This window comes from Xiphophorus couchianus, chromosome 3 (genome assembly GCF_001444195.1).
Source record: "Xiphophorus couchianus chromosome 3, X_couchianus-1.0, whole genome shotgun sequence".
NCBI lineage: Eukaryota > Metazoa > Chordata > Actinopteri > Cyprinodontiformes > Poeciliidae > Xiphophorus > Xiphophorus couchianus.
In genome coordinates this window covers 13,463,711-13,490,422 of record NC_040230.1, presented here as the reverse complement: position 1 = coordinate 13,490,422, position 26,712 = coordinate 13,463,711, and the positions used below count along the sequence as shown (strand labels likewise).

General features: G+C 38.7%; 2 protein-coding genes across 4 annotated transcripts in view; both read left to right on the top strand.

Moving 5' to 3' along the window:
• prkcg (protein kinase C, gamma) overlaps positions 1 to 4,483 on the top strand; it is a 33,114-nt gene extending 28,631 nt beyond the window's left edge. For all 3 annotated transcript variants that reach the window (XM_028012885.1, XM_028012883.1, XM_028012886.1), the window contains one exon: positions 152 to 4,483. In XM_028012885.1, coding sequence (XP_027868686.1) covers positions 152 to 313 — 162 coding nt within the window. In that variant the 3' untranslated portion in view covers positions 314 to 4,483. The remainder of the gene's footprint in view (positions 1 to 151) is intronic.
• Positions 4,484 to 6,359: 1,876 nt separating this feature from the next.
• Positions 6,360 to 23,611, top strand: cacng7b (calcium channel, voltage-dependent, gamma subunit 7b). The gene is made up of 6 exons (XM_028013635.1): positions 6,360 to 6,647; positions 13,957 to 14,152; positions 14,451 to 14,537; positions 15,724 to 15,864; positions 18,567 to 18,712; positions 19,656 to 23,611. The coding sequence occupies exons 2-6, from the start codon at positions 13,957 to 13,959 to the stop codon at positions 20,109 to 20,111; spliced, it is 1,026 nt and encodes a 341-aa protein (XP_027869436.1). The 5' UTR covers positions 6,360 to 6,647; the 3' UTR covers positions 20,112 to 23,611.
• Positions 23,612 to 26,712: the final 3,101 nt, after the last annotated feature.

Below are 26,712 nucleotides of genomic sequence, written 5' to 3'. Positions count from 1 at the left end.
CAGCTTTCATCCTAAGACAGCAGGAGAGACATGTTGGCAGACTGTTTCAATATATCTTTAGAGGGAGTTGGGGCTTTTTTAAGTGATTAAACGTAGCATTTTTGTGAGGCTGGAGTGATTGATTTCGTGCTTACCTGCCTTTCCTCATCAGGGCGGGAGAAAAGGCGAGAACTTCGACAAATTCTTCACAGCGGCCCCATCCGTTCTCACTCCATCAGATCCAGATGTGCTTGCAGCCATCAACCAGGAGGATTTCCAGGGATTCTCCTTCTTCAACCCAGACTTTGCTCCTTTACCTCTCACAGCTATTTGAAAACTGTCCCCTCTAATTCCCCCTGTTGTTTATCAGATAGTAGTTTTATAGCTGAGAGCCAGAGTATGAAAATTAGCAGCAAATATTTCACCTCTTGTAACAAACTTCTGACGTTTACATTAAAATGCCAAGACAAGTCGATATTCCCTCACTCTCTATGACATGTGCATGTCTTCTTACTGCATGTGTATTAACCATGCCAGTGTTATGACTTGCCACTTTAGACTTCCTTTTTTTTATAAGATCTGTCCTAACCTGCTGTAAGACTATTGTAGTGTCAGACAGATAAATGAATCTCTTTGCATGCGGATAGTTTTTATAGAGGTAGAAAGAAGATAAAAGTCCTCAGTTTTCTGAACAGGCAATTTACCAGTAACATATTTATTCGTACAGCTATTCGGAAAATAATATGCAAACGAAATCTTCTTTTCATTATCTTCTTTTCATAAATTACATTTCCTTTAAGGGTCTATTTAGCTCAAATGCATTCCCATCATAGATGGCCTCCACAGCACCTAACTGTGAATTTTGAAATCTAAATCTAAACTGATAGACTAGACATCTAAAACTGACTCAGACTATAAAGCTATCTAAATGGTTAGACATGTTTCTCTTTCCCAAATTGATTACATAATCATAAAAAGACTCACTGGGGCTTTTTAGCCTGCCTCAACCTCTCAGTTTAATGTCATGACCTCAGCTGATTCATGAAGGTGCATAAATGACGCAGTGTGACAGTAACTGTAGGCAACAATGCTGCCCTCAAACTGCTGGACTTTGGGTTGCATTAGTTTAAATTAAACACTATGTTTGCATTAAAGCTGGTCCTTGCAAAAGCATTAATACTCCATAAACTTTTTATTTTCACATTTTTATATGTTACAACCACAAACTTTATTTGATTTCATTTGGATTTAAGAGCGACCAACACCAGTGGTGTTAAGAACTGGGAAGAAAATGATGCACGGTTTTCAAAAAGGTTTGGTACGTATTCACCTCTCTCCTGTTGACACTTTGCAGAACCTCATTTTGATGCGATTACATTACATGTTTCTGCCAGCTTTACACAACTAGAAACAGAAATTTTGAACAATTCTTCTTTCCAAATAACTCAAGCACAATTGATTGGATGTGAAAACAATTTTTGAAGGTTTTCCATGAATCTGGACTGTGACTGTACCATTCCAACACATGAATGTGTGTTGATCTAAACTAATGTAGCTCTTGTTGTTTAGGAACATTATCACATTCTTTTGTGACCTGTGACAGATTCTCTAGAACTCTCCTGTATTTAGCACCATTATTCTTCTTGTTAACTCTGGTCAGCTCCTTCAGACAAAAAGCATGCCCACACAATGATGCGGCCACCACCATGCTTCTCGCCCATATGGAGGTCAAAAAGTTCAAGTTTGGTGTTATCTGACAACTTACAATTTCTATTTACAAAGAAAATCTAAAATCCCTTTTTCTTCCACTTTACAATTTATTTGATTGTGTTGGTCAATCAAATAAAATACATTGAAGTTGTTGTGTGTAATGGGACAAGTTGTGAAAAGGTTTAAGGGATGTATTTTTGTGCGGCACCTTGATTAGAACCTTTGATTGTTTTACTGCACATTAAGAAAACTTTACCTTTTGCGTTGTCTTATCCAAACAAGTTTGTTGGCTTGTTAAAGTACAGAAACTTGTGTTTTTATCTGTGTACACTGGAAAGCTTTTTGCTGTGAAATGACATACAGCACACAGCATCGATTGGGAGTAATTAGGAGGGAGGCTTAATGGGATTGTTCAATACGTGGAAAAAAAATAATACAAGCAGTGCGTTTATTTAAACCTGCCTGATCGGAGCAGGTGGCTGCAACGTCTCCAAAATAGTCCCACAAATGAGTTTTATTTCTTTAATAGAACTTATGGGTTCATAACCACTTTCTGAGTGTTTCAATACAGTAGAGACAAGAGAAATACATAATAATCAGCAGCCTATTATGGCTAGTTTATGTATTTGTCTGTTGCGTTAACTTCTTTTGTTTTCATGTGCTGGAAAAAATAACTTCATAAATAAACCAACTGAGAAAGTCACAGTGACGCGTCTCATTCTGTTATCGTGTGAAGTTGCGGAGAAATGCCTCCCGCTTCGTGTTCTCCACACGCCTCCCTGTCACTCCCTCACTTTCACACATACTCACACTCAAAACAGAACAAAACACAACAAAAAAGGGCAGTCTCCAGCGTGTTAACGCTCTCTGTCACACACGCATGCTGGGAGAGAAGATGCTGACCGCTCTGTTTGCTGTGGGACCGGAGTTGTCGAAGAAGCAACCCCCCACACACCTCCATCTGCATCTCACTTTCCCTCCCTTCTCCTCTGAGGCAGCCTCTCACTCTCTCCTCCTCCTCCCCCGCAGCTGCTCCGCCCACTCCCCCGTCTCTTCAGCCCCTCCAGCACCAAGCAGAGACTAATATCCCTGTAGAGATCCCAAGTTATAACAAGTTGACCTTCACATTAAAATCTCATCAACTTCCCATCTCCCTCCGTACTTCCCCCTCTTTTTCACTGCACGTCCTTCATGGCTCTTTTGTACTTTTCTGACGGTTTGGCACATCTACTCCTTTGCTGCATATTTTAAAATTATGCTCTGTTTGCTATACATTCAGAATTTATTGGCGTAAGCAGATTTTTTACACACCCTGTTGTTGACTGTAAGGTTTTTCCTATCTTAAAATCAATAATTTTCTTTAAAATATTCTGCTGTCAGATCTCTATTATTTTGAAGACATAAGCATCTGGAACAATTTTATTTGTTTTCTATGCCATTTTGAAAAAATATGTTTTTATAAGTAATTTGAACATGGCTTTTTAGCTTATAAATGCTTAGGTTTTGTGAAAACATTTATTCTCAAATGTTGCTTAAAATATCATGCAAAAAGTATATGTTCCATTTGAATCTATTTGTGTTTTTGTCACATAACAACCACAAACAAAGACAGTTTACATTTGCAAAGTGGAAGAAAAGTAATACATAACATTTTGTTTTTCTAAAACTCTGAAACGTTAATGTAAATTTATAGTCAGTCATTTACTCCTACTGTGGCTGTAAGTCTTTCAGGCATGTCTGCACCCACTTTTACATCTACACACAGACAAATATTTTTCCTATTCTTCTTTGAAAATGGCTGAGGCTAAGTTAGAATAGACAGAGAGCACCAGTGAACACTTTCAAGTCATGTCACATACTCCTAATTGGATTAGGACCAAAGGAAAACTAACAGATAAATATGCTTTGATCGAAGCCAAAACACTGCAGTGCTCTACTGGCATTAAATTGCACACAGGTAAAGTCTGTTTAACAGGTGACTTCTGAAGGGGTTTGATTATTTTGGGCCATCAGATAAAAGTGGGCTAAATGCAAATGTGAGCCTATTATTTGTAAAATATTTTTGTAATCAAATGCAATGTTCTTTTCATTTCACAATTATTGACTACTTTATGATGTTTCATGACATAAAATCCCCCCCAAAGTGTAAGGTTGTGATGATAAAAGGTTTGAAAAAGCCCAATAAGAATTCATGTTTTTGTCCGTCAGGTAATGTCCCTCTAGTCTTGTCGCTGTTTATTTGATCTGGAAGCAGAAATTTAACAACTACATAAATTTTTAGATGAAAACTTGTCTGTTGTTGGCGCTTAACTATCTCCATGAAACCAAACCCTGACCTCTTACCAGAGGGACACGCATTCATGCCCCATCACTGTCAGTCGCAGTGAAATTATATTGTCCCTCTTCTTCAGCACTGCCTCCTCCTTCCTTTGTTTCTATCTGTCCTTAATCTCTCCTCCTCTCTTCCTTTCTTACTCTCCAAGTCTCTCTCTATCATGCCCTCAGGTCAGAGTGTGCTGTAGACTATTGATATCGTTGCTAAATATATAGGATTTCTCCACCAGTCGGGTTATAAATAGAATAAAGGGACACGGCTCACAGGGGACGAAGAAGGAGGAGGGGGGCAGAAAGAGTGAAGGATGTTGGTCCTATAGAGTCACATATTCATCTGCATCCACAGTCTGCAGCTGAATAAAAGGGACTCATAACTGGAAATAAAAATGAATATTCATACCATGACCTTTGTTTGCTGCTTGTATTTGTTGATTAAACCTTTGACGTTGTTTGACTCACACTCAGCGGTTTGTTGTTTAATATTTATTACCACTTTTCAAGTAAGGGTCATTTTTGTGTTTGCATAATCTTGATTAATCCAGGAAATGCATCACAGGGGCAGAGCATCTCCTTTAGCAAAAGCATCCCACCCAAGCAGTACGGTAAACAGCAATGTATACACTAATTAAATATAATTACTGTAATATTACATGTAAATAAACTCTCACACTTTCAATGAATATAAGGCCTTTAATTTATAAGTTATTAAAAAGAACAAAGCCCTGCACAATCACATAATGAGACACTTGTGCAAAAGTTTCACTAGCAGAGAAACAGGATATTAAAGAACAGCATCAGGTCAAATAAAATTTATAAGGAATAACATTCCTTATAAATGTTTCTGCCCTCATTATAAATATTAAGTTTATCCTGAAAGTTGTTTTGTTAGTAATTGAAAATATGAGTGAGTTTGACAGGGGGCAAAATCTGATGGCTATAGACGACTGGGTCAGAGCATCAGAACTGCATCTCTTGTGGGTTATTTTTAGCCTGCAGTGGTCAGGAGACAGACAGGGTCATGGGTGACCAAGGCTCATTGATGGACATAGAAACAGAAGCAACTCTAGCTCAAAATTCTGAGTAAATTCATTCTGGCTGTGTTAATAAGGTGTTCGAATAGACACAAAGCCAAAGACACAACAGCTTTAGGGAAAGGGCGCTGATGCTGATGATAATCTATAATAAATATAATAAAACGTGCAGGCTGAATGGCTAGTGGAACTTTTCTGTTATTACATATTCTCCCGGGGTTTTCTCAGGGTAATCCGGCTTTGTACTGTACATGCTTGCCACCCCAAACTACCTCAAGATGTGAATGAGTGTACAGGGTTGTTTCTCCAGGGTGACGCAAGTCATACAGGCGCCAACTCCTCACTGTAAAGCTTAAGAAGTGAAGAACATCTTACTGGCTCAAGGAAGATAAAAAAAAAATGAAAGAAAACATGAGCAGAAAAAATGTTGCAAATGTTTGAAGGATGGCTTCTGCAGATTAATGACCCTGAACTGTTACAGTGTATGAGCTGGAGGCTCTTAAATAAAGAGTTTTACCACAGAATCGGCTGCCAAACCTCACCTTCTCAGTAATAGCAAAAAAAATATTTGAGTGTGAAAATGTGAATTTCCAGTTGTTGGTCCTGTGTGTCTCTGTGTTGCCTTTTGAAGCAACCTGTCCTGGGTAAACCCTACTGACCACTGGAGAGAGCTTTGTCCTTGCTGCAGTCAGTTTTTATTTTTTAATAAGTTGCAGTTGTAATATTTATCCACATGTTTATGCAGTTTTTAAAAAAGATTATTTATATATGCATAACCTTGAGCTTCTTAAATATTCTACATCCATGTAGAATATTTTTTTTAATATACTGATATACTTTAATGATGGCTTCTGGTCTGTCAAATAAATCTACTTATGGGTATTAATAAACTCACCTTGATCACAGAACCTTGATTGGCGCCAGGCCCCCAAACCCTGCAAGGACTAACCGGCTGCTACTTGGCTTAACCTTTTTTAGTAATTTTCCATTTTTGGTGAATAAACTCCAACCCAGTATGCTGGGTTAAACCCATAATCAGACCCGGATCGATCTACGATTGGCAAAGGACTGAATTAGCGGATAATACTGAAAAAAAGAGAGAAAAATTGATTTCTTTCGAACGAGCATTTTTTAAAATATTTGCAGTGTAAATTTGCGCACGTCGCATAAAACACTAAAACCAGCAATAAAATTGATCCGGATGTGATTCAGTTGAGAAATAATAAAACCAATACACAAAGTCCAAATTCCTCTCTCTCTCTCTCTCTCTCTCCCCCCCCCCTCTCTCTCTCTCTCTCTCTCAGCACTTCTCCCTCCTGCCCCCGCTACAGCATTTCTCTGTGTTTGTAGCCAAAGTAGCTCAGTAAACGATCCACCGCAGTGCCTGGGACAGACTGCGTGGAAGAGGAAGAGAAAAGACATTTCGAGGATGGGAAGGGGAACTTAAGGGTAAACACCCAGACGGAGGAAAAGAGGAGAGGATAGAAGGAAAGAAATAGAGGAGGAGAGGAAGGGACAAAACCCCCAGCACAGCCTCCCCTGGTGTGGGGTTTCTTGGCTTCCTGACGTGTGCGCACGACTCTTAGTGGCACTGTGAGTATTCTTCCTTCTGAATTCCTGTATTTTGTTGGCAGTAATTACAATGAGTCATTTGAATTGTAGGCGCCCGCGTGTGTGTGTGTGACAGCTGTGAAAAGAGCAGGATTCATGACGCGTCCTGGCGTCGTGTTAATAAAGACAGACAGCAGCTCGTTCCGGAGCGCACTGGGAAATAATTTGATTCCGACAGCCAAGTTATCCTCACACAACTCCACTGCAGTTTCACGTCGTTCACATGTTCCTCACTCTGTGTTTATCATCCCTCAGAAACTCCGTGCGCAGTCTCTGGCTTAGGTTCTGGTTGTGCACACATGTATTCAACAGAGATGACAGTGTGGATGTTCAGCTCTCCTCTCTGTTGGTGGTGCTGCGCAGAGAAACCGTTCGCAGAGACCAAAGCCTCCCGTTCAGTCAGCATCTCGGCGTTCAGTTGTCGGGAAGTCGTTGGTTTCCCCGTGAGTGATTTCATAGATTTTTCTCTGAGCCCGATTTGTGAGACGCTGCACACAGGGATAATTAGTTCAGCACATCTTCTAGTTCCAGTGCGTGGACGCACTCCTGTCGTGCGCGCCCACGTTGGATACTCCTTCCATTTTTTGGGCCGAGGACTTTTCTTTTGATACATTCTTCACTTTTTCTCGGTTCCTATTTTTTTGACTGCTGTGTTTTCTGAAGGTTTTCACATCTTCTTACCCAGAGGGGGTCTGGGTGGGTCAGTCATATTCTCCCTGTTTCTTTTTATTTATTGTTTAGAAATGAAGGTTTCATTAAACACAAAATTTGTAATCAGTGCGGATTAATTCAGTTCAGGTTTGCCTGGTCAAATACATATTAAGCTAATCGGGTCTTACAAATCTATTAACTCCATTCAAAGGGTCTCAGATTTGCATTCACAATGTTTTGTGTTTTCACAAATTGATTCCATTTGCAAATAAACCCTGTCCAGTGTGGAATTCTTCCTTTCTGGCCTCAAAAGTCCAAGTCTTTCTGGTTCTGAACTAGTTCTGATCAAATGCAGCCATCAGTTCTTAAAACACTGTAAAATATCCAATTATTTCTGAATAAGTCTCTAATCTGTAATTGCCTAAGCTTCATTAATTGTTGCCAAGTTCAGAAATATTATCTTACAGTGTTTTCTTTGGCTACTAGAGAGGGACACTCATTCTTTTTTGGACTGGATCAGTGACAGAAAAGTTGTTCAGGTTGCAATTACCAGAGGACTTTAGTTTCTTACACTGGTTTCCCAAACATTTTTTAATCTTTTTTTACCCACTAGTGTCCCTAATAATTTTTTTCCAAGTACTTTTCCTATATTTCCCACATCAAGAATCACAGCAGGAGCGAAGCATAAGCTCCATATCAGCTACGAACTTCAGGATCATCAGCCATCTGTCATTTACAGTAAAAACTGTGTGATCGTAGTGAGCAGAAGAAAGCTTGTTCCCTGCCAGATTATGTTTTCGCTTGCCCACTCCAGGTCCTGCCACTTTGGGCAGAAAGCCACATCCCCCAAATCAAAACTCTTATCCCTCCCTGTTATCCATCACACCCTCTTTTTACTTGGCATCTCTTTGTCCTGTGAGTTATAAAGGCTGTGCCAATCTGTAGATTGAGATAAATTAGAGTGAATTAAACCTTTTGTCCCCCTGTGGCTCCTATCTAACCAGCTAAATTGGTTCATTGCTTTCTGGGAGAAAGAGGCCAAGAAGGCTGAGGTGTCAAAGCCTTAAAATGGGATTACTATCACACATCTCTGAAGGAAATTGTTTTCTTCTGCTGTTTATGGCATCTCCATCAAGCATCAATGATGTTTTCTTTTTTTTTCTTTAAATCTGAATAATTTTCTTTTACCTTTTGAGCTGCCAGGTTTTATCTGGATTTTGAGAAATAGTTAGATTTTATAATTTCATCTCTATACTTTGGCTTCTTTTTAATCTCCTTGAGGTTTTATTGATATTTGGGTTTTACCACTTCATTTTTATTTATCTATTTTTACTAATGTTCTGTGGTTCGAAAGTATTATGATGATGAGATGGTATGTCATGTTTCTGCTGAATTATTTTCCTGTTTTACTTTTTAGTGCTTTATGTCTGCATGTTTGCTTTTTTGTAGAAGACATGTTGGTTTTTAATCATCTATAGCACCTTGTGTTGCACAAAGTTGTCTGAAGTTTGATTGACTGACTGTTTCATTAGGGTTTGTGTTTCTTAAAACTGCAAAGTAAAGAGTGAGCGATCACAAAGGAAATGTTCTGACTGAAGTAAGTTTTCTTATTTTCTTATGAGACTGATTGTGACCCGATCGTCAGCTTTAGAGGAAGTGATATGAATCCACACTAAAGGTTAAAAGTTTCATACTTTAACCATCTTTTCACCTTAAATGCTAGTTTTTTGTCATGAAACTAGTTTTGTATTTAAAGCAAACAGAAAACAATACATGTTCTGTGCCTAATGCTGATGGTGTAGGTGCTGTCCATGGTGCTGAAAGATTATTAGTAACTTGATTTACTAATAATTCTCAATTTCTACAGTATTCAGATTCTAATTCAGTCTAACTCTTTCTAAATAATTTTTCATAATGGTGCCTTGTGTGACTCTTCATTCTGGAGTTTTTTTGTGCGCTGATGATCGTATTGTCACATTCCTTTCTGCGCCCAGTCATGCTTTGTCATTTCAGTGAATTTACATTGATTTAATGTGAAATTACTCATAACTTCCTCTTGCACACTTTGCCTAATTCCCAGTGCCTTGATAGATAAGCTTCTAGTTAAGAAGAGAGAACGGAGAAAAACAAGAGGATGTTTAAGATCTGCAGCAGACTAATGCTTAGCTTAACTGTTCATACAAATCTTTAGTTTTGCCCTAGTGCCTCAGATGACAGAGCCAATTTGCTTTCTAGTTCTTGTAAATCTGTTTGATCTTAGTGGCTTTGCATCTTTTATATGCCCTGTTTGTCTGATTAGATTTTTACTTTCCTCTTAAATCCGTCTCCCATATTGCTAACCAGTTTCTTGCTTGATCTTCTTACTTTGACACATCAGATGCCTGAAAACTCTCACCTCAAAGATGTGCACTCTTTACTTCTCTTTTTACTTTTCCTTCTCACCCCTCATTGACAAAGAGCCTCTATTCAGTCACGCTGCTGCAGCAAAGAAAGCAAAATAACTTCTGCAGCAGTCACATCTTCCACAATGGTTGTCCAGATAAGATGGGACCAGGCTTAATCTTTAAGATTTCATTCCCCTGTAGGATGACTGTTACTGTTATAGCTTCGCTCTAAAAGGCCTCCAGGATTAGTCACACAAAGACGAGGCAGGATAAAGAAATGGCTTTTTTATGTTGCTGCAGGTTTATTTGTTTGTAGATTTGAAAGTAACTGATAAATGTTTAAAGGCACCATTAAGATTTAACCTGATGTTTTGTAGTTTATTTTTCATGTGATTGTGTCTCTGCCTGACAGTTCTTCTGTACTTTCCTACTTTCATTAAATATTTTGTGCTTCAATCATTGCCAATCAATTTATTTTACCTTGTAGTTGAATACTCCCTTACAAAATGTAGGTAAGTCAATAGAAAAGGCACGTTTCTCATTGATGTTTAAAATGTAGTTGTATATTATTTTCTGTCAGCTTTGCATAACAGCTTATTTTCATTTATTGAGGTTTTGATCCTCATTTCGTTATCTGATTTAGATATCTATATCTACAATATAGATATCTTGAGTATCTATTTTGGATACTTAAGATATCGAAGTATCTAACATACTTTATATATCCTATATTGAAGTGACTGACCGACACTAAGTTGCACCTAGCTGCAAAATTAAATTAAATAGCTGCAAAATTAAATAATGCATAAATGGAAAATAAAAAAGATATCTAAATCAGTCGGGCTTTGCATAAAAATATAATTTCCCCTTAAACCATAACGGGTTGCTGACTCGTGGGGGGCAACAGCTGGCATCAACCTTTGGGAAAACTGGAGCCACAGCATCTAAAATGGGACTTAGATCCGGTCTTTGACTGGGCCACACCAAAAACCTTCTTTTTTGAGAAGGTCTTTGGTGTGGCCTTGCTGGTGTGTTTTGGATCATCCCACTGCTGCACAACCAAAGTCTACAAACAGATGGCTGGACATTCACCTTCACAACTTTCAGACAGAGAGCACAGCCATTTTGCAGAGTCTATTTCCTACTTTTGAATCATGAACACATTAACTGAGCCAAGTGAGATCTGCAGAGCTGTGAATGCTGCTTTGAGTTGTTTTATGGCCTCCTGGATGAGTTGTTGTCCAGAAGTATTCCATGATTTCTTGATTTGTGGATAATTACAATGATAGATTTCAATAAGTTTGTTTCCTGTTTGTTCTTGAATTCCCTTATATTTGGGCATGGTTTGTTGCTTTTTAAAGTCTTCTAGCCTACTTCATGTTGTCAGGTGGGTTCTATTTAAGCCATTTGTTGAAGATGCAACAAATGGCATCTTCATTACCTGGTGGTAATAGGTGTGACTTGTGAAAATAAACTCATTTTTCCAAAATAAAGAGTGATTAATCACAATTATTTAATGACTTAATGCACAAATAGTTAAGAGCACATTTTCATATGTTCATGGCAGGTTGGTTTGGATAACTTGTTTTTCCTTTATCACTAAAATCATAATTTGAAAATGTATGTTTGGATCTTCCCGTGTTGTGCTTTTCTAATATTAAAACTAGTTGGATTGTTCCAAACATCAATGTGGGACAAAACAGCAAAAACAGAGTGAGAGTAAAAACTGTGAGGAGGGGGGGGGGGAAATACCTTTTCACATTTCATACCACTGAATGCTGCTGCCAAAAAATGAAAATGATGGTAACGCCTCTCAGCGAGTTTTTGTTAAGAAAATATAAATAAGAGTCTGTTGCATTTGTTCTGAATAACAGGGAATTAACATGTGATTGAAAGTTGGCTGGATCAACACCTTTTGAATTTGCTGAATTTGGATCTGTGAAGCTGTCACATAGCTGCAGCTTGGCCCTGTCCATCTTTTTTTAAATGATTTATCAAGACTGTGTCCAAATATTCTGCAAAACAGTATATGAGCTCGACAGCCTCCACACACAGAAACATGGGCATCTGCTGACAAATGCTGTATTGCAGGCAGAGGTTTTGAATCCAAAAAGCTGCTCATTAACCCTCTGCTAATTATATCCAATTAAAATACTGTCTAGCGTATCATCCTGAAAAACTCTATAAACTTTAATTATATTATACACTGAAGAGCCAGTTTATGTATATGCGGGGGAAAAAAAAGTGTAAATTAACACAGAGGGGACAACACACAATTAGTAAGAATGTCTGCAGGTCTTTGGTGAGTAAGCCTCTTTACCTTTCTTAAACAGCCAGCGTTAATAAGGTGAGGCAGCCATTATGCTGCCTGAGAGGCGAAACCAGTGGAAGATGAAGTCTGCTGAGCACTCCCTCCTGTTTGTTAGGCTTATTGCTGTGTGTGTAGTGCAGCGTAATAAGTGAGGACGAGATCAGAAGAGCCAGAATCTTTCTTTTATTTTTACTGTGGTTCCACACAAGGTTAAAAGACAGTTCAGGAAGTAACTGACCCTTCCTGAAGAAAATAAAAATTTGAGCTAGAGAGACAGATTTAGATTTTACTCTGCAGCATGGTATTTAAACGTCAATAAAATAACATGAATAACATAATATGAGGGTGAAAGTATTCCTACCCCTTCAATTTTTCCCAGTTTTTTTTTGTTGCAACCACAAACTTTAACGTACTGTAACAGGAATTGAAGTGACCGACAGCACAAAGTGGCACCTGTCTGTCAAATTAAAACAATACAAAACATGGTCTTTGATGTTTTTTTGTTGTTGCTGTTGAAAGACCCCAAAAATTTGCTGAGCATGTACATTCAGATCTCTCTTCTGTGATACCTATAAATATGTTACTCTCCAAACAACTGCCTTCCGAAACACCCAATTAGTAAATAGCATCTGCTAGTGCATAATTTCAACTGCTGCTCTGTGAAAGCCTCAGAGCTTCATTAGGAAACTTTTTGGCCTACATGTAATATATTAAATTTGTCCATCTTTATATTTCAGTCTCATAATTCTGGTGTTACATGGCACTACAATTGAAAGGCTAATAGAGAAGGTGAGATGGAAATGGAAAAGGGGGGCAAGGGAGCTTAGATGATATTTGTTTGGAGTTCAGGGTGGCCTTTCAAGTTATGCTGGAGAAGCCTGAATCCTCCATGGTATTGTTTAAAAAGAAAGCTGATTCAAAGATGACAAGCATGAGGAGGATTTGAAAGTGTCCTTTACTGGAAAGACAGAAGGGAATTTTTTAATGCTGAGGTAAAGGCCTAGACTGGAAATAGTTCATAATTCCAATTATTGGTCTTTATGCAAAATGTGCACAAACTAACACTGCATCGCCCTGAACACACCACTGCCATTGTAAAACATGGGGGTGGCAGCATCATACTCTCTTCAGCAGAGACAGGCTGGTCACATTTAATGGAAAATTGAATGTAGCTATAGGCAGAGCAATCCTGGAAGAAAACCTGCTAAGGACTTGAGACTGTAAAGTCGAACAAGTGAAAATATCATTTCCTAGACGTGCAAAACTGCTAGAGCCATGCCCGCCCCAACACTTCTAGCTGAACAAACATCAAACTTTTGTTGTTGCAGCATAACAAAATGTCATGAAGTTTGAATGGCCTGAATACTTTTGCAAGGCTCTCTGGTTAGAGTAAAGGACATGTCTCTGTTTCTTCTGTGCTTTTCCTTATCCGTTGTGCTGATTCAAATGAACAACAGTCCAAATTAAGTAGAGGCCAGAGGGGGAGCAGCCACATGCAGCACACGTGCGCTGAGAAACATGAATCTATACAGACATCTCGCTCAAACGTGCATGTGCCGTTCAGCCAGAACTAAGCCACAGAAAGCCTGCGACTGAGTCACCGTCTCCTTTATGCTTCTGTTCCCTCCATCGCCGGGTTTTTTAAATCCTTGTCTAACTTCGCCGGTGAGGTCATCATCTGTTACATTGGCTCCTCTCCGACCTTTAATGTGATTGGCTGCCAGCGTGTGTGTCACTAAATCATCTCCAGCAATAACAAGGCGAGAACAGAGGAATCGCCAGCCGCGGTGTGTCCCTGTGAATAAGACTCACGTCCGATAAAAGGAGTTCCCCGTTTTCAGTGATCTCCTCTCCACTGCCCTTTCTTTTCCTTCTTGTCTCTCCTTCTTCCACAGTTTTGAAATTTGAATTATCGCTCTCCTCTCTCTGCCCCTCTGCCCTCCAGATGAGTTCATGCAGCAGCCGTGCATTGACCATCCTGTCCACAGTGTTTGGAGCCTGCGGACTGCTGCTGGTGGGGGTGGCTGTGTCCACCGACTACTGGCTCATAATGGTGGAGGGAATCATTCTGCAGCAAAACCAGAGCATGGAGGTGAAGATGGCTCTGCATTCTGGCCTCTGGAGAGTTTGCTTTGTGGCTGGTAGGAATATATCATCACACTTGTGTGCATATGTTTACACTTACTCACACACACATGATATCCAGGCACAAGAAAGTAACAAATAAGCATAAAGAGATATTGAAGATTGGCAATTTGAGAGAGAGTCAGGCTAGAGAGAGAAAAGAAAGAGAGGAGCCTGTGGCTTCTGGAATCAAATCTGTCAGAAAACATGATTGTTAACAGTGAGAGAGGCCTCTGAGACCTGCTCTTCTTCACGCATGACCGACTCTGATCCTAAAAGCAAACCTAACGTTCTCCAATTTCTGTTTCCTCACAGGATCAGAGAACGGGAGGTGCGTAGCTTCGGAGTACTTCACTGAGCCCGAAATAGAGATCACCACCGAAAACACGGCAAACATCCTGAGTGAGTGAAAGATGGATGTGATATTACACGTCTGTTGTTTACCAAAGGGAACTTACTCTGGAATTATACAGAGTAATGTGCAGCTGACTAGATTTAAAAAGTGGGTATGGAGAAGGGCGAGGATGAAGAATCTGAAGTGAAAGAAAAAAGGCCTTCAGGTGAAGAGGGACTCGCAGAGAGGGGGGGTCAGTCTCAGAGGACTTTCCCTCCTTTCACTCAGAGTTCTTGTCATAAATGAAAAAAAGAGAAATGAAAAGACCTGAGTTTGAAGGGAATTTATATCTGAAGCTAGCTCTTTTACCTGAATTCAAATGTCTAATGTATAAAAAGCATATGTTTGTGTTTTGTCACTTTTTTGCTTACTCTGAGATTATGTATAAAAAGCAACAAACATTTCTCCACATACAGAAAGATTTTGTTTTGCTTATACATATCTGCTATTGCAAATTGTTTGAGTTAAAACAATAGACATTGGTTTGTAATATGCCACCACAAATGTCACTATATTGTATTGCAGTTTTATGTGACAGACCAACACAAAGTTGCATATAATTTCGAAATGGACGAAAGTGAGACATAATTTTCAAATATTTCAAAGGATAAAACCTCAGAAGTGTTGGGGAAAGCTGTCTTTATTTTGAAGTGAGATGCAACTGAGTGCTATCAGAGGATCCAGAGTTGGGTTATGAAACAATATCCAAAGTTATAAACATTTATAAGATCACATTCAGTCCAGCATCAGAACATGGCAGGGATAAGGCACAACTGTAAACCAACAAACATGGCTGTCCACCTAACCTGCCAGCCCAGGTAACTGTGGAGGAGCTACAGAGAACCACAGCTCAGGTGTAAACCAAAAATGTTATACTGCACATCACCCTGAGCACATTATCACCACTGTATAACATGGTGGTGGCAGCATTGGTCTGTGGGGAAAACTTTCCACAAAATACCAAATCAGAGATTCTGACTATGAGAGCACACCCGACTTTTCAGATATTTGTTTGTGAAATAAAATAGAAAAACATGTCATTTTATGTTGATATATCTCATAGAAAGAGGTCTGAATATTTTTACAACATGCTGCATTTGATTGTCTTTGAATATTTTTTTATTCCGTGGAAACATTCTTCCCAGGTAACATCAGATGAGCTATTTTTAACACGGCGACCTTTTGTTCCCACAGAGATGGTTCGTACGGCCACGCCCTTCCCCATGGTGTCTCTGCTCTTCGTCTTCACGGCCTTCATCATCAGCAACATCGGACACATCCGGCCTCAGCGTACCATCCTGGCCTTTGTGTCCGGCATCTTCTTCATTCTCTCAGGTGGGACCCATCACTCATGTCGCGCTGTCACTGCTCCCTCACATTATGATTGATTACAGCAGTCGGCCGTGTCCTGCGTCACACATGGCGATGCTTTGTTAATGACTCTATTTTTGGACTGGGATACAGGTTTGCCAGCTGTCTTTAGAAGAAGTAACAGGATTCATTTTCAACATCCCAACCCCAGAGTTTAAAGTTTCCTCATCTTTTTAAAAGTTGGCTTTTGAAATTGCTTGCAGAATGTCAACGTTCTGCAGAAAAAGACATTTCATGCAGATTTTTCCTCATGTTCTGTAGGGATGCTTCTTGAGCAGCAGATGGCACTAATGATCCCCTTTCCTGTGCTGGAGATGAGAGTAAAAACTATCAGTAGACACGCTGCAGCTTAAGCTCTCTGAAGGCTTTTTCCTTTTGATGCTTTTTGAACAGTAAGCAGAGATGAAAGGACTATCAAACAGATTCTGATACAATAGCTTTATCAAGCAGGGACCGGGGTAAAATAAAGTGTGTTGTAAAAGCAAAGAGTTATGTAACAAAGGTTATAAAATTTGAGCAGCATGCGCTGAGATGTCAGAGATTTCGGCTGAAAGATGATGACAGTAATTGCACTGAATTGCTTGTTTGTGATGCTGCAGTAAACTATCAGCTCTATCATTCCTCTCACATTCCCCTCTCTGTCCGTTGTGGTTGTTGTGGTTTTGGTGGTATATATGGATTATTCAGAATATTCCTTTTACATCCCCGAGGCAGTGGTCTAGTGAATATTGCAGTTTACGAGCGGTAACACCATGTTCTGGTTAATATAGCACAATTCAGATGATAAAAAAAACAACAGCATAGAGCCGCAGATGTTTGAGCTTGCTTGAAGGCTGATGTTCTCTTTTTTCCTCTTCCTCGCTTCTGTTACTCCACAGTCGTGTGTGTCCTCTTAAAAAAAATTGCCTTTGTTCCTTTTCTGCCCAACGCTCACTCGTCCTTTTCTGTCATCTGCTCTCGTTGGGCATGTGCATGAAGATTTCTCTCTGTGTCACTGAGAATGCGTGAATGAACGTGTACTGTCACGTCACAGTGGACAGCAGCATGGTTTCTGCATTTTCCATGCCTTCAAACTTTTAAGTCGACAAGAGAACCTCTTAGATCTGCCATTTGAGTAAAAATACACAACTGAAGACAGCGCAGCACCTCATCTCAATGTTCCAGCCATATCTAAAATTAATCATATCTGGTTCTTTCAGCAGGCCTCTGTCTTTGAATATTGATTCTTTGATGGGTGCCATATGTTGTACCTCATGCATTTAACATTTTCAAGGCAGTGAAGAGTCCATGTCTGGTTGCTGGAAGGACAGGGAGATTTTAAAGATGCATGGGCTACATCTGGGGTAAAAAGGTTTTACAGTACTAGCCACATTATTGGCACACCTGGTGAAAAAAATATATATTAAATGCCTTTTAAGGACAGCTCCTCTTCACACAATAGAATTTCTACGTTCTGGGTCTCTTTCCTTTAGCTCACCCTGCAGGTTTTTGGTGTTTATCTTGATATGTTTTACGTCATTGTCCCACAAAAAAATCAATTTCCAGTTTTGTGCAGCTTATTTTATCTAACATCTCTTGGAAAAAAAAGTCCAGAATGCAATCTAACAAGCCCCCCAGTGTGTCTTAAAGGAAAAAAAGACCCATAGCATCACAGATCTCCCACCTTACTTTAACAGTGTGCATGAGGGTCTTTCCTATATATTCATATTTGATTTCTCACTAAACTTGCCTTGAAACTACTTTGTCCAGTGGCTGTACAACATATAAGAAAAAATATTCTTCTGCGCTCATTTATATTTACCTCTATTTATAAACGCCTACAAGAAACATGGCTTATAGTTGTTAAAATAATTTTAAAATATGCTAACATAAAGAACAGGCTATCTGTAGTTTTAAAGAATGAAGAAGAAATATATTTAGCTATCAGTACAGTATCAGTATAATACATCCAGCTAAACTAGAGCATTTAGGCTCCATTTATAACATAAATCAATAAAAGCAGTGGGTCAAATTTAAGTAACGGCTGTGGTTTTGATTAGAGATACTTAAAATGTCATCAGTGTTTATCTAAAGAAAAAAGGAAACTCATGCAAACACACATGTGACTGTCTCTATTTGTCTCCTAGGACACATCTTGTTGCATATCTCTGATCCTTCACCATTGGGAACCATTTATGCCCATTAATAGAAGTTTTTTGTACTTTTTTCAGAGAAACCCAACTTGAATGCTTCAGACAAGGATTGGCCTTCTATTGTCACACAAACTAAAACTCTTTTCATTGTTGCAAACAACTTGACTTTGAGGGAGGATTTATGTACAGACCCGAGTTATAAACTTTAAAAAGTATCGCTACATTTTTCTGTAGAAACTCTCAACATCTCAGACTTATTTGTGTTTCATAGCAAAAAATTCTAAATAAAAAACATATTTTGTATGCACTTGGATTTGTGTGGTAAAAGCTCACTCTGAAGCACTTTTTCATTCATCTCTTTGTTCTTTATCAATATCATTTTGGAGGCTAATTGGTTTTCATGGTCAGCTCATATCTTTCTCTTTTTCTCCTCGGGCACACTGCTACGAGTGTCTCTATCACAGTATAATGAACTTCCATGTGTCTGACTTCGGTTTCTCTCTGTCATTGTCCTCGTAAATGTGCTGCATGCAGGCCTCAGTCTGGTGGTGGGTCTGGTGCTCTACATCTCCAGTATTAATGATGAGGTGATGAACCGGCCCAGAGAGCCAGAGCAGTTCTTCAATTACCACTACGGCTGGTCCTTCGCCTTCGCTGCCTCTTCCTTCTTACTCAAAGAGGTGGGTTGTGTGTGTGCAGTGCTGTCTGTTAGCGTAGTCCGAGCTGTTGTCTGATAGCACGTTTATGTTGCTCGTTTGTGTAAGTCTGTTATCTTTGTTTCATCTTGGACTCAGCTTTTGCAGCTTTGAATTGAATCTCATAAAAACACACATCAAATAGTAACAAAAGAGTAAAGTTGGTATTTGCACAGCAGAATTAAGTACTAACTCATTTTGTGTCAGCATAGCTTGAAGTTTGTGGTTTTTGTGTGTTAATGGGAATGAACATCAGAAGTTAATCATTCCAACACAGCAGATCTGACCTTTAACCCTCAAGAACTCCTGTCGTCCTTTAAGAGTGCTTCAACATATACCTGATAGACTCTTTATATCAGCTAATGCACCTCTTATCTGCTGCTAGTGATGTCCCAGAATCTTAAAATTCCAAGAATATTTTTTATTCCTGAAATGCTGTGCATACATCTCAAAACACATCTTTTATGAAACATCATAAAATGATTTAGAATTACAGGAAAGCTTCTTATATGATCCATAATTAGTTAACTTAAAAAAAAAAACGCTTACTGGATTAAATCCTCTTTAAGCAGCAGAATAATTACATGTTGGAAACCTGGAATGAAGCAGCTTCAGTACAAATGATATCATTTTAGTTAAATTATTTTTTTCCTTGGCATTTTGTGTTTACTAACTCTTTCATAATGTTTTGTGCCGTTCCTTCGTATTTCTTGTCCGTTGCTTAGTTTTTTACCTTAGTGTAAGAAATTGTCTTACACACCATCAGTGACTTTGGCCTTCCATGCTCCTTTGTGGCTTCTCTTCTTCATGTCATCAAACCTATTTCATGTCAGTAGCCTCATTAGTAATATATTTCATGGAAAGATCGTTGACAGGTCAAACACTTCAAATGCTAATTCTATTTCTTTTAAAATTGACTTTCTCTCAGGGTGCCGGAGTTTTATCAGTCTATCTGTTCATGAAGCGATACGCAGAGGAAGAGATGTACCGCCCCCACCCTGCCATCTACCGCCCCCGTCTGTCTGAGGGCAGCGACTACAGCGGCCAGTACCTCCACCCAGAATCCTCCTGGCCTCCACCCAAGAGAGGCCGCAGCACCTCGGAGGCGTCCAGCGACATCTCCATCCAGCTCAACCAGACACCACCGGCGCCACCGAAATGCACCCTCCAAGTTGGCGGCCAGGGGAGCCCGCCCTCCATGTCTTCTTCTGCAGGGAGCTACCAGATGCAGCCACAGACCACTGGTTACCCCTCCACACACACCCTACCCCGGTCCCACTCCTCCCACCTTCAGGGCCAGGCTCTTCCCATGACCATGCCTCCATCGCCTGTACCCCCCCCTCACTATCACACACATGTGCACATGAGCGCCTCCCCCTGTTAAGAAGGGGGAGCCACACGAAGGCGAGCCACTGACTCTTCATCATTAAATATACTGAACATTTCGAATTGGATCAGGGTAAGCGCGGAGCTTTGATCTAGCATCAAATGAAGCAGAAAAATGTAGCTTTGAGACGTTATAAATCAAAGAGAGAGAAGGAGGGGATTTTTACTGATTTCTGAAGATTTCAAAGAAGCTGTGATGGATGGAAAGAAACAAACAAAAGAGAAGAAAGAAGTTAAAGAGAAAGTCAAGAAAGAGGCAAACTGTTCTCCAGAAAGACATTAGAGGTTAGGTTGATTGGTAGAGCAGGTATAAGGGAGGGAGAGTGAAACAGGGGGGCTGCAGTGTTATACAAAGATGCTGCATTGCTGCAGGACTTTGTACACACTTGGAAATGTACAACGCAAAGCACTGATCTGAAAGGACTGAATGTTCATAGAGTTTTACATGCATAAGTCACGCTAACATGTGGACTACATACGTTTTTGCCAAACGGTAAAGTGTGGTTAAATATATTCTATTCATGTCTGACTTTATGACATCATCAGTTTGATTCCACAACCCATAAAGTCATAATAGTGCCCTCGTGTTATTAAGTATTAGTTAATACAGTAACTGTTAAATTAATCTGCACAGAATGAATGTTGTTAAGCTTTGTAACATACAGAGATACTATTAAGAAATATCATGCAAACAACGTATTGTTTTACATATTTAAGATACAGATCTTCAGCTTCTTGTACATAGCTGCACATCAGAACTAGAGTTGTGAAATGGCAAATGAAGCTTTTGCACAAGTCTAAGTGAGAAAATATTTTACTTATTCATCTTCGAATAGAAGGGAAGCAGCTGTAGCAACGCAGCCTCAGGATGCAGAGCGGTTCGGTTTTCTCCGGTTTTACAGGAATCTGGCGCCCTCTAGTGGCCGCAGCCATGAAGCAACCCCCGAAGCAAACGTTTCTGGCTCAAAACATTTCTTCAACTTTGTCTTTCCTTCTGCCTTTACTGTGCGGTATTACTCTTAAAGAAATGATGGAGAGTTTTGTCAATTTTAAATTGTAAATCCAGAATTATTAGACACACAAATAAGGACTGCAAAACAGAAATAAACTAATAATCTGATTAGTAGTGTATCTTTAAATATAATTATAAAACCCACTTGATAAAAATGTTTGTTATATTTGCAAATAATTTTAACGCCATTGTTTGTCTCATGCAGCTTTTTAGCCACTTAAAATCTTAAATAAACCATCTTTCCCACTTTATTCTAATGTATTAAAGAAGATATGGCAGAACGGTTTTTATACATGTCTGGGTTCAAATCCTCAGTAGGTAAAAACTAAATAGATAAATTTGTCTGCTTCACCCAGAAATTTCATATCCTACAAAAATTCTAATCTTAAAAATTTCACTGTAATTTTAATAGTGCATCAATGTAAATTGTTTTTAGACTGACCAGTTAGATTAAATCTAATTTCTAAACCGCTAAGCAGCCTTAGATCACCAAAACTAAATTACAAATCAGCCTCCACTGACCATGTAATTATTAACTTCTAGAAAATAATGTTTTCTCAAAGCAACTGAGCAGCTTTTTCCCATCACACTGATGCATACTACAAACTACACTGGCAAACATATTTTTAGACATTTTTGTCACAACTTACAACAACTTACAATACTGGTTTTATGTTATAGACCAACACAGAGAAAAACAATGAATTTTTTAGAAAAACAAATGTAAAGGTTTTGCATGCATGATGTGTTTGTGACACATGTGCAGTGCTTGTTCCTCACCATACATAATTTATACAAAAAATGTAAAACCTTGTTTTATCTGAACAGAACACCTTCTACCTACCAGGTGCTATATCTCCTGTGGCTTGTGGCAAAGCGCAAACTAAAATTCTCTCTCTTTTTTTTTTTCAAAAATAGATTTTTTGTTTTTCTTCGCCACTCTTCTATAGAGACCAGCCTGGTTAAGAGCAGGGCTAGTAATTAATTCTCCCACCTGTGCTTTTAAACCTAAATCTGCTTCTCATTGCACAGCACACTTTTCAAATTCCCATTTGTAAAAATATATCCGAAACCATGCATTCACTTCTACTTTACAATTATATGCTTCGGTCTGCTGGTCTATCATATAAAATCAAACTTACAGTAAGTATATTAAAGTGGTACAAATACATTTGCAAGACTGTGTAGTTTATGGTTTTCAACCCTGCATTTGGAGAACTTTGAACAGCCTTGTTGCTGAAATGTGCTATACAAATAAACTTGTCTTGAATAGCGTAATTAAATTTAATTGATTATTGAAGTAACTGCGAATGACTTCTCATAGAGGGAAAAAGTTAATCTTGTTTCTTGAGTACTTCACTTTAAGATGTCATACAACAGAGAGGGCACTTGAAATTAATTCAGACTTTTCCAATGAAGCATTTCGACCTCACTTGGCCATTTATTTCAGGTTGTAAAGTTAAGACAGTTTTATTCTCAAAAGCCTAATTGCTCTTTTTATACAACACTGTACAAAGAACAGAATGCAAGAGCATAATTATCTACACCAACAACCAGATTTAATTCTGAATATTCATTTGTTCTTTTTAGTTTGCTACTGTAATGTAAAATAAAAACCATTGTGTCATCATGAACTAATTGGTTTGGATTATCACTGTGATGCTTCAGAGAGATAAAACCTGCTCCTACAATTTATTGTGGGGGAAAAACTAAAATAAAAACCTCAAAAAGGAAAATTTGAAGTGGGTTTGTTGTATCGCCAATGTCCTGCAGTCTGGTTTGGTTTCCTGTTTTCTGTTTAGGCAGTTGTTGTAACTCCAGCCCCCAGTTGTTGACTGTTTTCTTTGTTAGGCAGTTCAGTGCCTTGCCCACAACCATTTCTGCAGCATCTGTTGAAGAAGATAAAAGAAATTCTCCAGACATTGCACTTGCAAACTTTTTCAATCAAAAATTGCTTCAGTAACTTTGGGTTCCTGCAACCGCCATCACGACCAGTAGATGATGAATGCTTTGTTCTTGCTTTAAATAAACAGTCTTTTTTTAATCATTTGTTTGATTATGTAATTATCTCTAAAAGTCCCCGAGCTGTTATACTACATCACTATTTCTAATGTTGTAGCTCTTTTTTATCTGCATACTCAACTCTTTTTTTTTACCTGTGTATTAATGCAACAAAAGAATTTAAGCTTCTCTCAGAAATCAGTTCACATTTTATTTTTGTTTTATATACACTGCTCAAAAAAATAAAGGGAACACTTAAACAGGTGTTTAATACTTAAAGTGTTCCCTTTATTTTTTTGAGCAGTATATATATATATATATACATATATATCACCAAACTAAAGTAATTGCTTTTCAATGCTTCAATGATACTGCAGCTTTAAAATCTGATCAAATGCAATAGAGGAAATACTGACAAAATTACTGCTGTTATAGAGTTGACATCTGTAACTCAATTTGTTTTATTAAAACTTCTATTGGGGATACATCTTGTCATGTTTTAGCATCTATGTGTGCAGGTTCTGTTTGTCTTTGGTAGTAAATCTGGGCTTTTTTTTTATTTGTACATATATAAACCAATGCGGAAATAAGGGGGCAGGGATGGCAGCATCATATTGCACTCCACAAAATTTATGACATTACCAGGAAAGAACATTATAGTATGTACAAATATTGAAGAAACAGCACAGTGCATCACCCAGGAAGATAAAGTTTGGTCACAAATTTTTAAATAAAAAAAAACCCTCTAATGATATTGCTACTTTAGTTACAGATTACAAAGTCAATGTTTGGGATCTTAGATCAATAGAAAATATGTGTGTAGAGCTGAAGGGGTGTATGTGAACAAACTTGAGTCACATTAAATCTGTTGGAAGGAATTGGCCCAATTTCTAGTAAACTCTTGTAAGTTTGAAGAAAGATACACAAAGCGTTTGACCCAAGACATTTAGTCCAACAAATAGTAAGACAATCTATGCAAAAATCAATATTTGGAGAGAGAAGCCCTCCAAAAACAATTCTCATTATTCTTGAAATTACTAAATAGAAGAAACTTTAATTATATTAACTGACCAAAAAATAGAATAGAGTCTTACTCAATCAGTATTTAAAATGAAGATAAGTTTTATCTTAATGGTGTTCGGTGAAAACATGCAGAATAAGGAATATTTTCTGGCTTTTCCTTTATAAAAAAAAAAAAAAAAAAGCCAGGGAATCTCTGCAAGTGGTGCACTGCAGTGAACCACAGGGTGTTTACAGCCTCCCTCTTCAGTCACGCCAAGCCACCACAGCCTGGAGCCAAGAATTGATCAGAGTTGTGTTTGAGTGCACAAGTCTGACTGTGCATTTGCCACTATGCATTTGTGTAAAGGTTATTTCCATTTATCCTAAAAGTAACTCTGAAATTAATAAATAGATCAAAATCAGCAGGGATTCCAAAAGAAAAAATAGAGAGACATTATCTATTAATAAAAAATGTCTACCTGTCAAAATCCATTTGAGCTATATATGCAAGGCTTCCTGAAAACCAAACACCTTCTGTAGACATTTGTGTTTGTTGGACACGTCAAGCTTCACCAAGCAGGTCAATAAAAAAGCATGTGTGCTCTGCAAAATTCAACATTATCTGAGTGACTCTGTCAACAGCTGAGACTAAAGCCAGCCTTATTCCTGATACACTCTCTGTGATAGCACTCTCTGTCTGTGGGTTTGCTTCTGTCCTTTCCTTTTGTTTATCCGTGTGAGTGTGTGCTCCACTTTGTGTGTGGGTTGAGTGGATCTCTCTTTTCACCCTCACCATTACTGCATGAAAGACCTGTCACTCTGGATTAGCTCTATCAAGCTCCGTCTCTCCCCTCTTTTCTATGTGTGTTTGTGCGTGGGTATGAGTGTGTGTGTGTGTGTGTGTGTGTGTGTGTGTGTGTGTGTGTGTGTGTGTGTGTGTTTAAGAGGGGGGTGAACTGGGTAGTAAAGCCATTTTATGGCAATTGAAGGTCATAACAAGCAACAGCCCTGCCACTAGTACTTTTTTTAAAAAAAATATATATATATATACTGATGAATAAATCCAGTCAAACAACTTATTAAAAAAAACAAGACATCTTTACTAATTTCATTTAATGACAATGATATTAAATTGCTATGAATAATGTTAATTTCCCCTCTCTAATTCATTTTTACATCTTAACCTGTGGATGTGTGCTGCCGTGACTTAACATCTCTCCGCAGGGCTGCGCTCTTGTTCCATGTCCCAGGTCGGCTGTGATCAGCATCGTTTCCACGCAGGACAAGTGTCCCGCAGAGGCGTTCCAGTAACAAAATATTACAATCAACCCCACACACGCACACACTGAACCTGGTCTAACAGGGGACTAACAAAGCCCTGCGCGCACGGCACACGCTCCAGTAAGCACATCCAGACCACAGTACAGCAGAGAGGAGGTAAAATGAGGGGGTTTAAACCCGCGTCGTGATCTCCGCAGACTGTTGGAGTTATTATCCTGTGTCATAACCTCACAAGGAACTTGACAATAATGAGGGATATTATTTGTTTTTGCTTTATTTAGCATTTTTTAGGCTGAGTGCGACAAGTTGCCTGCATGCGTCTGGTGTGATGTGGATGAAATAGAGGAGCAGACAGGCAGGAAGACACCAGCAGAAGCTGGCGTCCGAAATATAGCTTGCGATGCGCAACTCGATTAAAGGGCTATTCCGCTGAATTTAACGACTCGGTCTCAAACTGCGGCTTGAACCCTGTAAAACTTTTATTCCGTCTGTGAAAACTTGAAACAGAACGATTTTAAATTTTCTTTTTGTTTGTTGAGTTGTGGATTAAGACCACCTGGCTTGTACAGTCTAACTTAAAAACTACATTGTCAGTAGCAGGTCAAATATTGACAGAATTAATTTACAGATTACAAAGTCATCTGTAAATGACTTTACAGATGACTGTAAAGTCATCTGTAAAGATGACTTATTATTAGAATAACCTTGATAAGTTAACTCAATTCAGAAATGCATACAATAGAGTAGAGGCACAGCAAGCCCTGCCTCTTACAGATTCGTAAAAGATCTCAAGGAGCAACACATCATGCTCTGACCTAAAGAAATTCAATAACAAATGAGACAAAAAGTCATTGAAATGTCATTTTGGAAAGTCTTACAAAGCCATTTCAAAGGGTTTGAGAATCAGATGTACATTTTTATTTCAAAACAGGTCTCTCTTTTAAATAAGCTCTTGTATCTCCATGGGAAAACCTGTTTAAATAAAAGTTAAATAAAACAACCAAATAAATAAAAAAAGACAGTATCTACAAATAGAGAAAATATGGAATAGAAACCCGGAAGTGGTTGGACTAACTAAATCACTCCAGGAGCAAACCAGCGACTCAACGTGGAGGTCACAAAAGTGCAAATACATCTAAAGCTCTGTAGGGCTAATTTGGCTCCGTTTTGATCAAAAAGCATTGTTCAACAACAAGAATGAGACTGAGCAAAACTGCCAAACAAGTGAAAGTTTCAGGGCCATAATCTCTGCTTTAAGCGCCTCAGAGACCCTTCATTATTACAGATAATCCAAAAAGCGGCC

Coding starts and splice junctions, on each gene's coding strand:
- cacng7b (XM_028013635.1), top strand. CDS start 13,957: ATGAGTTCATGCAGCAGCCGTGCATTGACCATCCTGTCCACAGTGTTT. Junction 14,538..15,723: donor AAACACGGCAAACATCCTGA/GTGAGTGAAAGA, acceptor TTGTTCCCACAG/AGATGGTTCGTACGGCCACG. Junction 15,865..18,566: donor CATCTTCTTCATTCTCTCAG/GTGGGACCCATC, acceptor TGCTGCATGCAG/GCCTCAGTCTGGTGGTGGGT.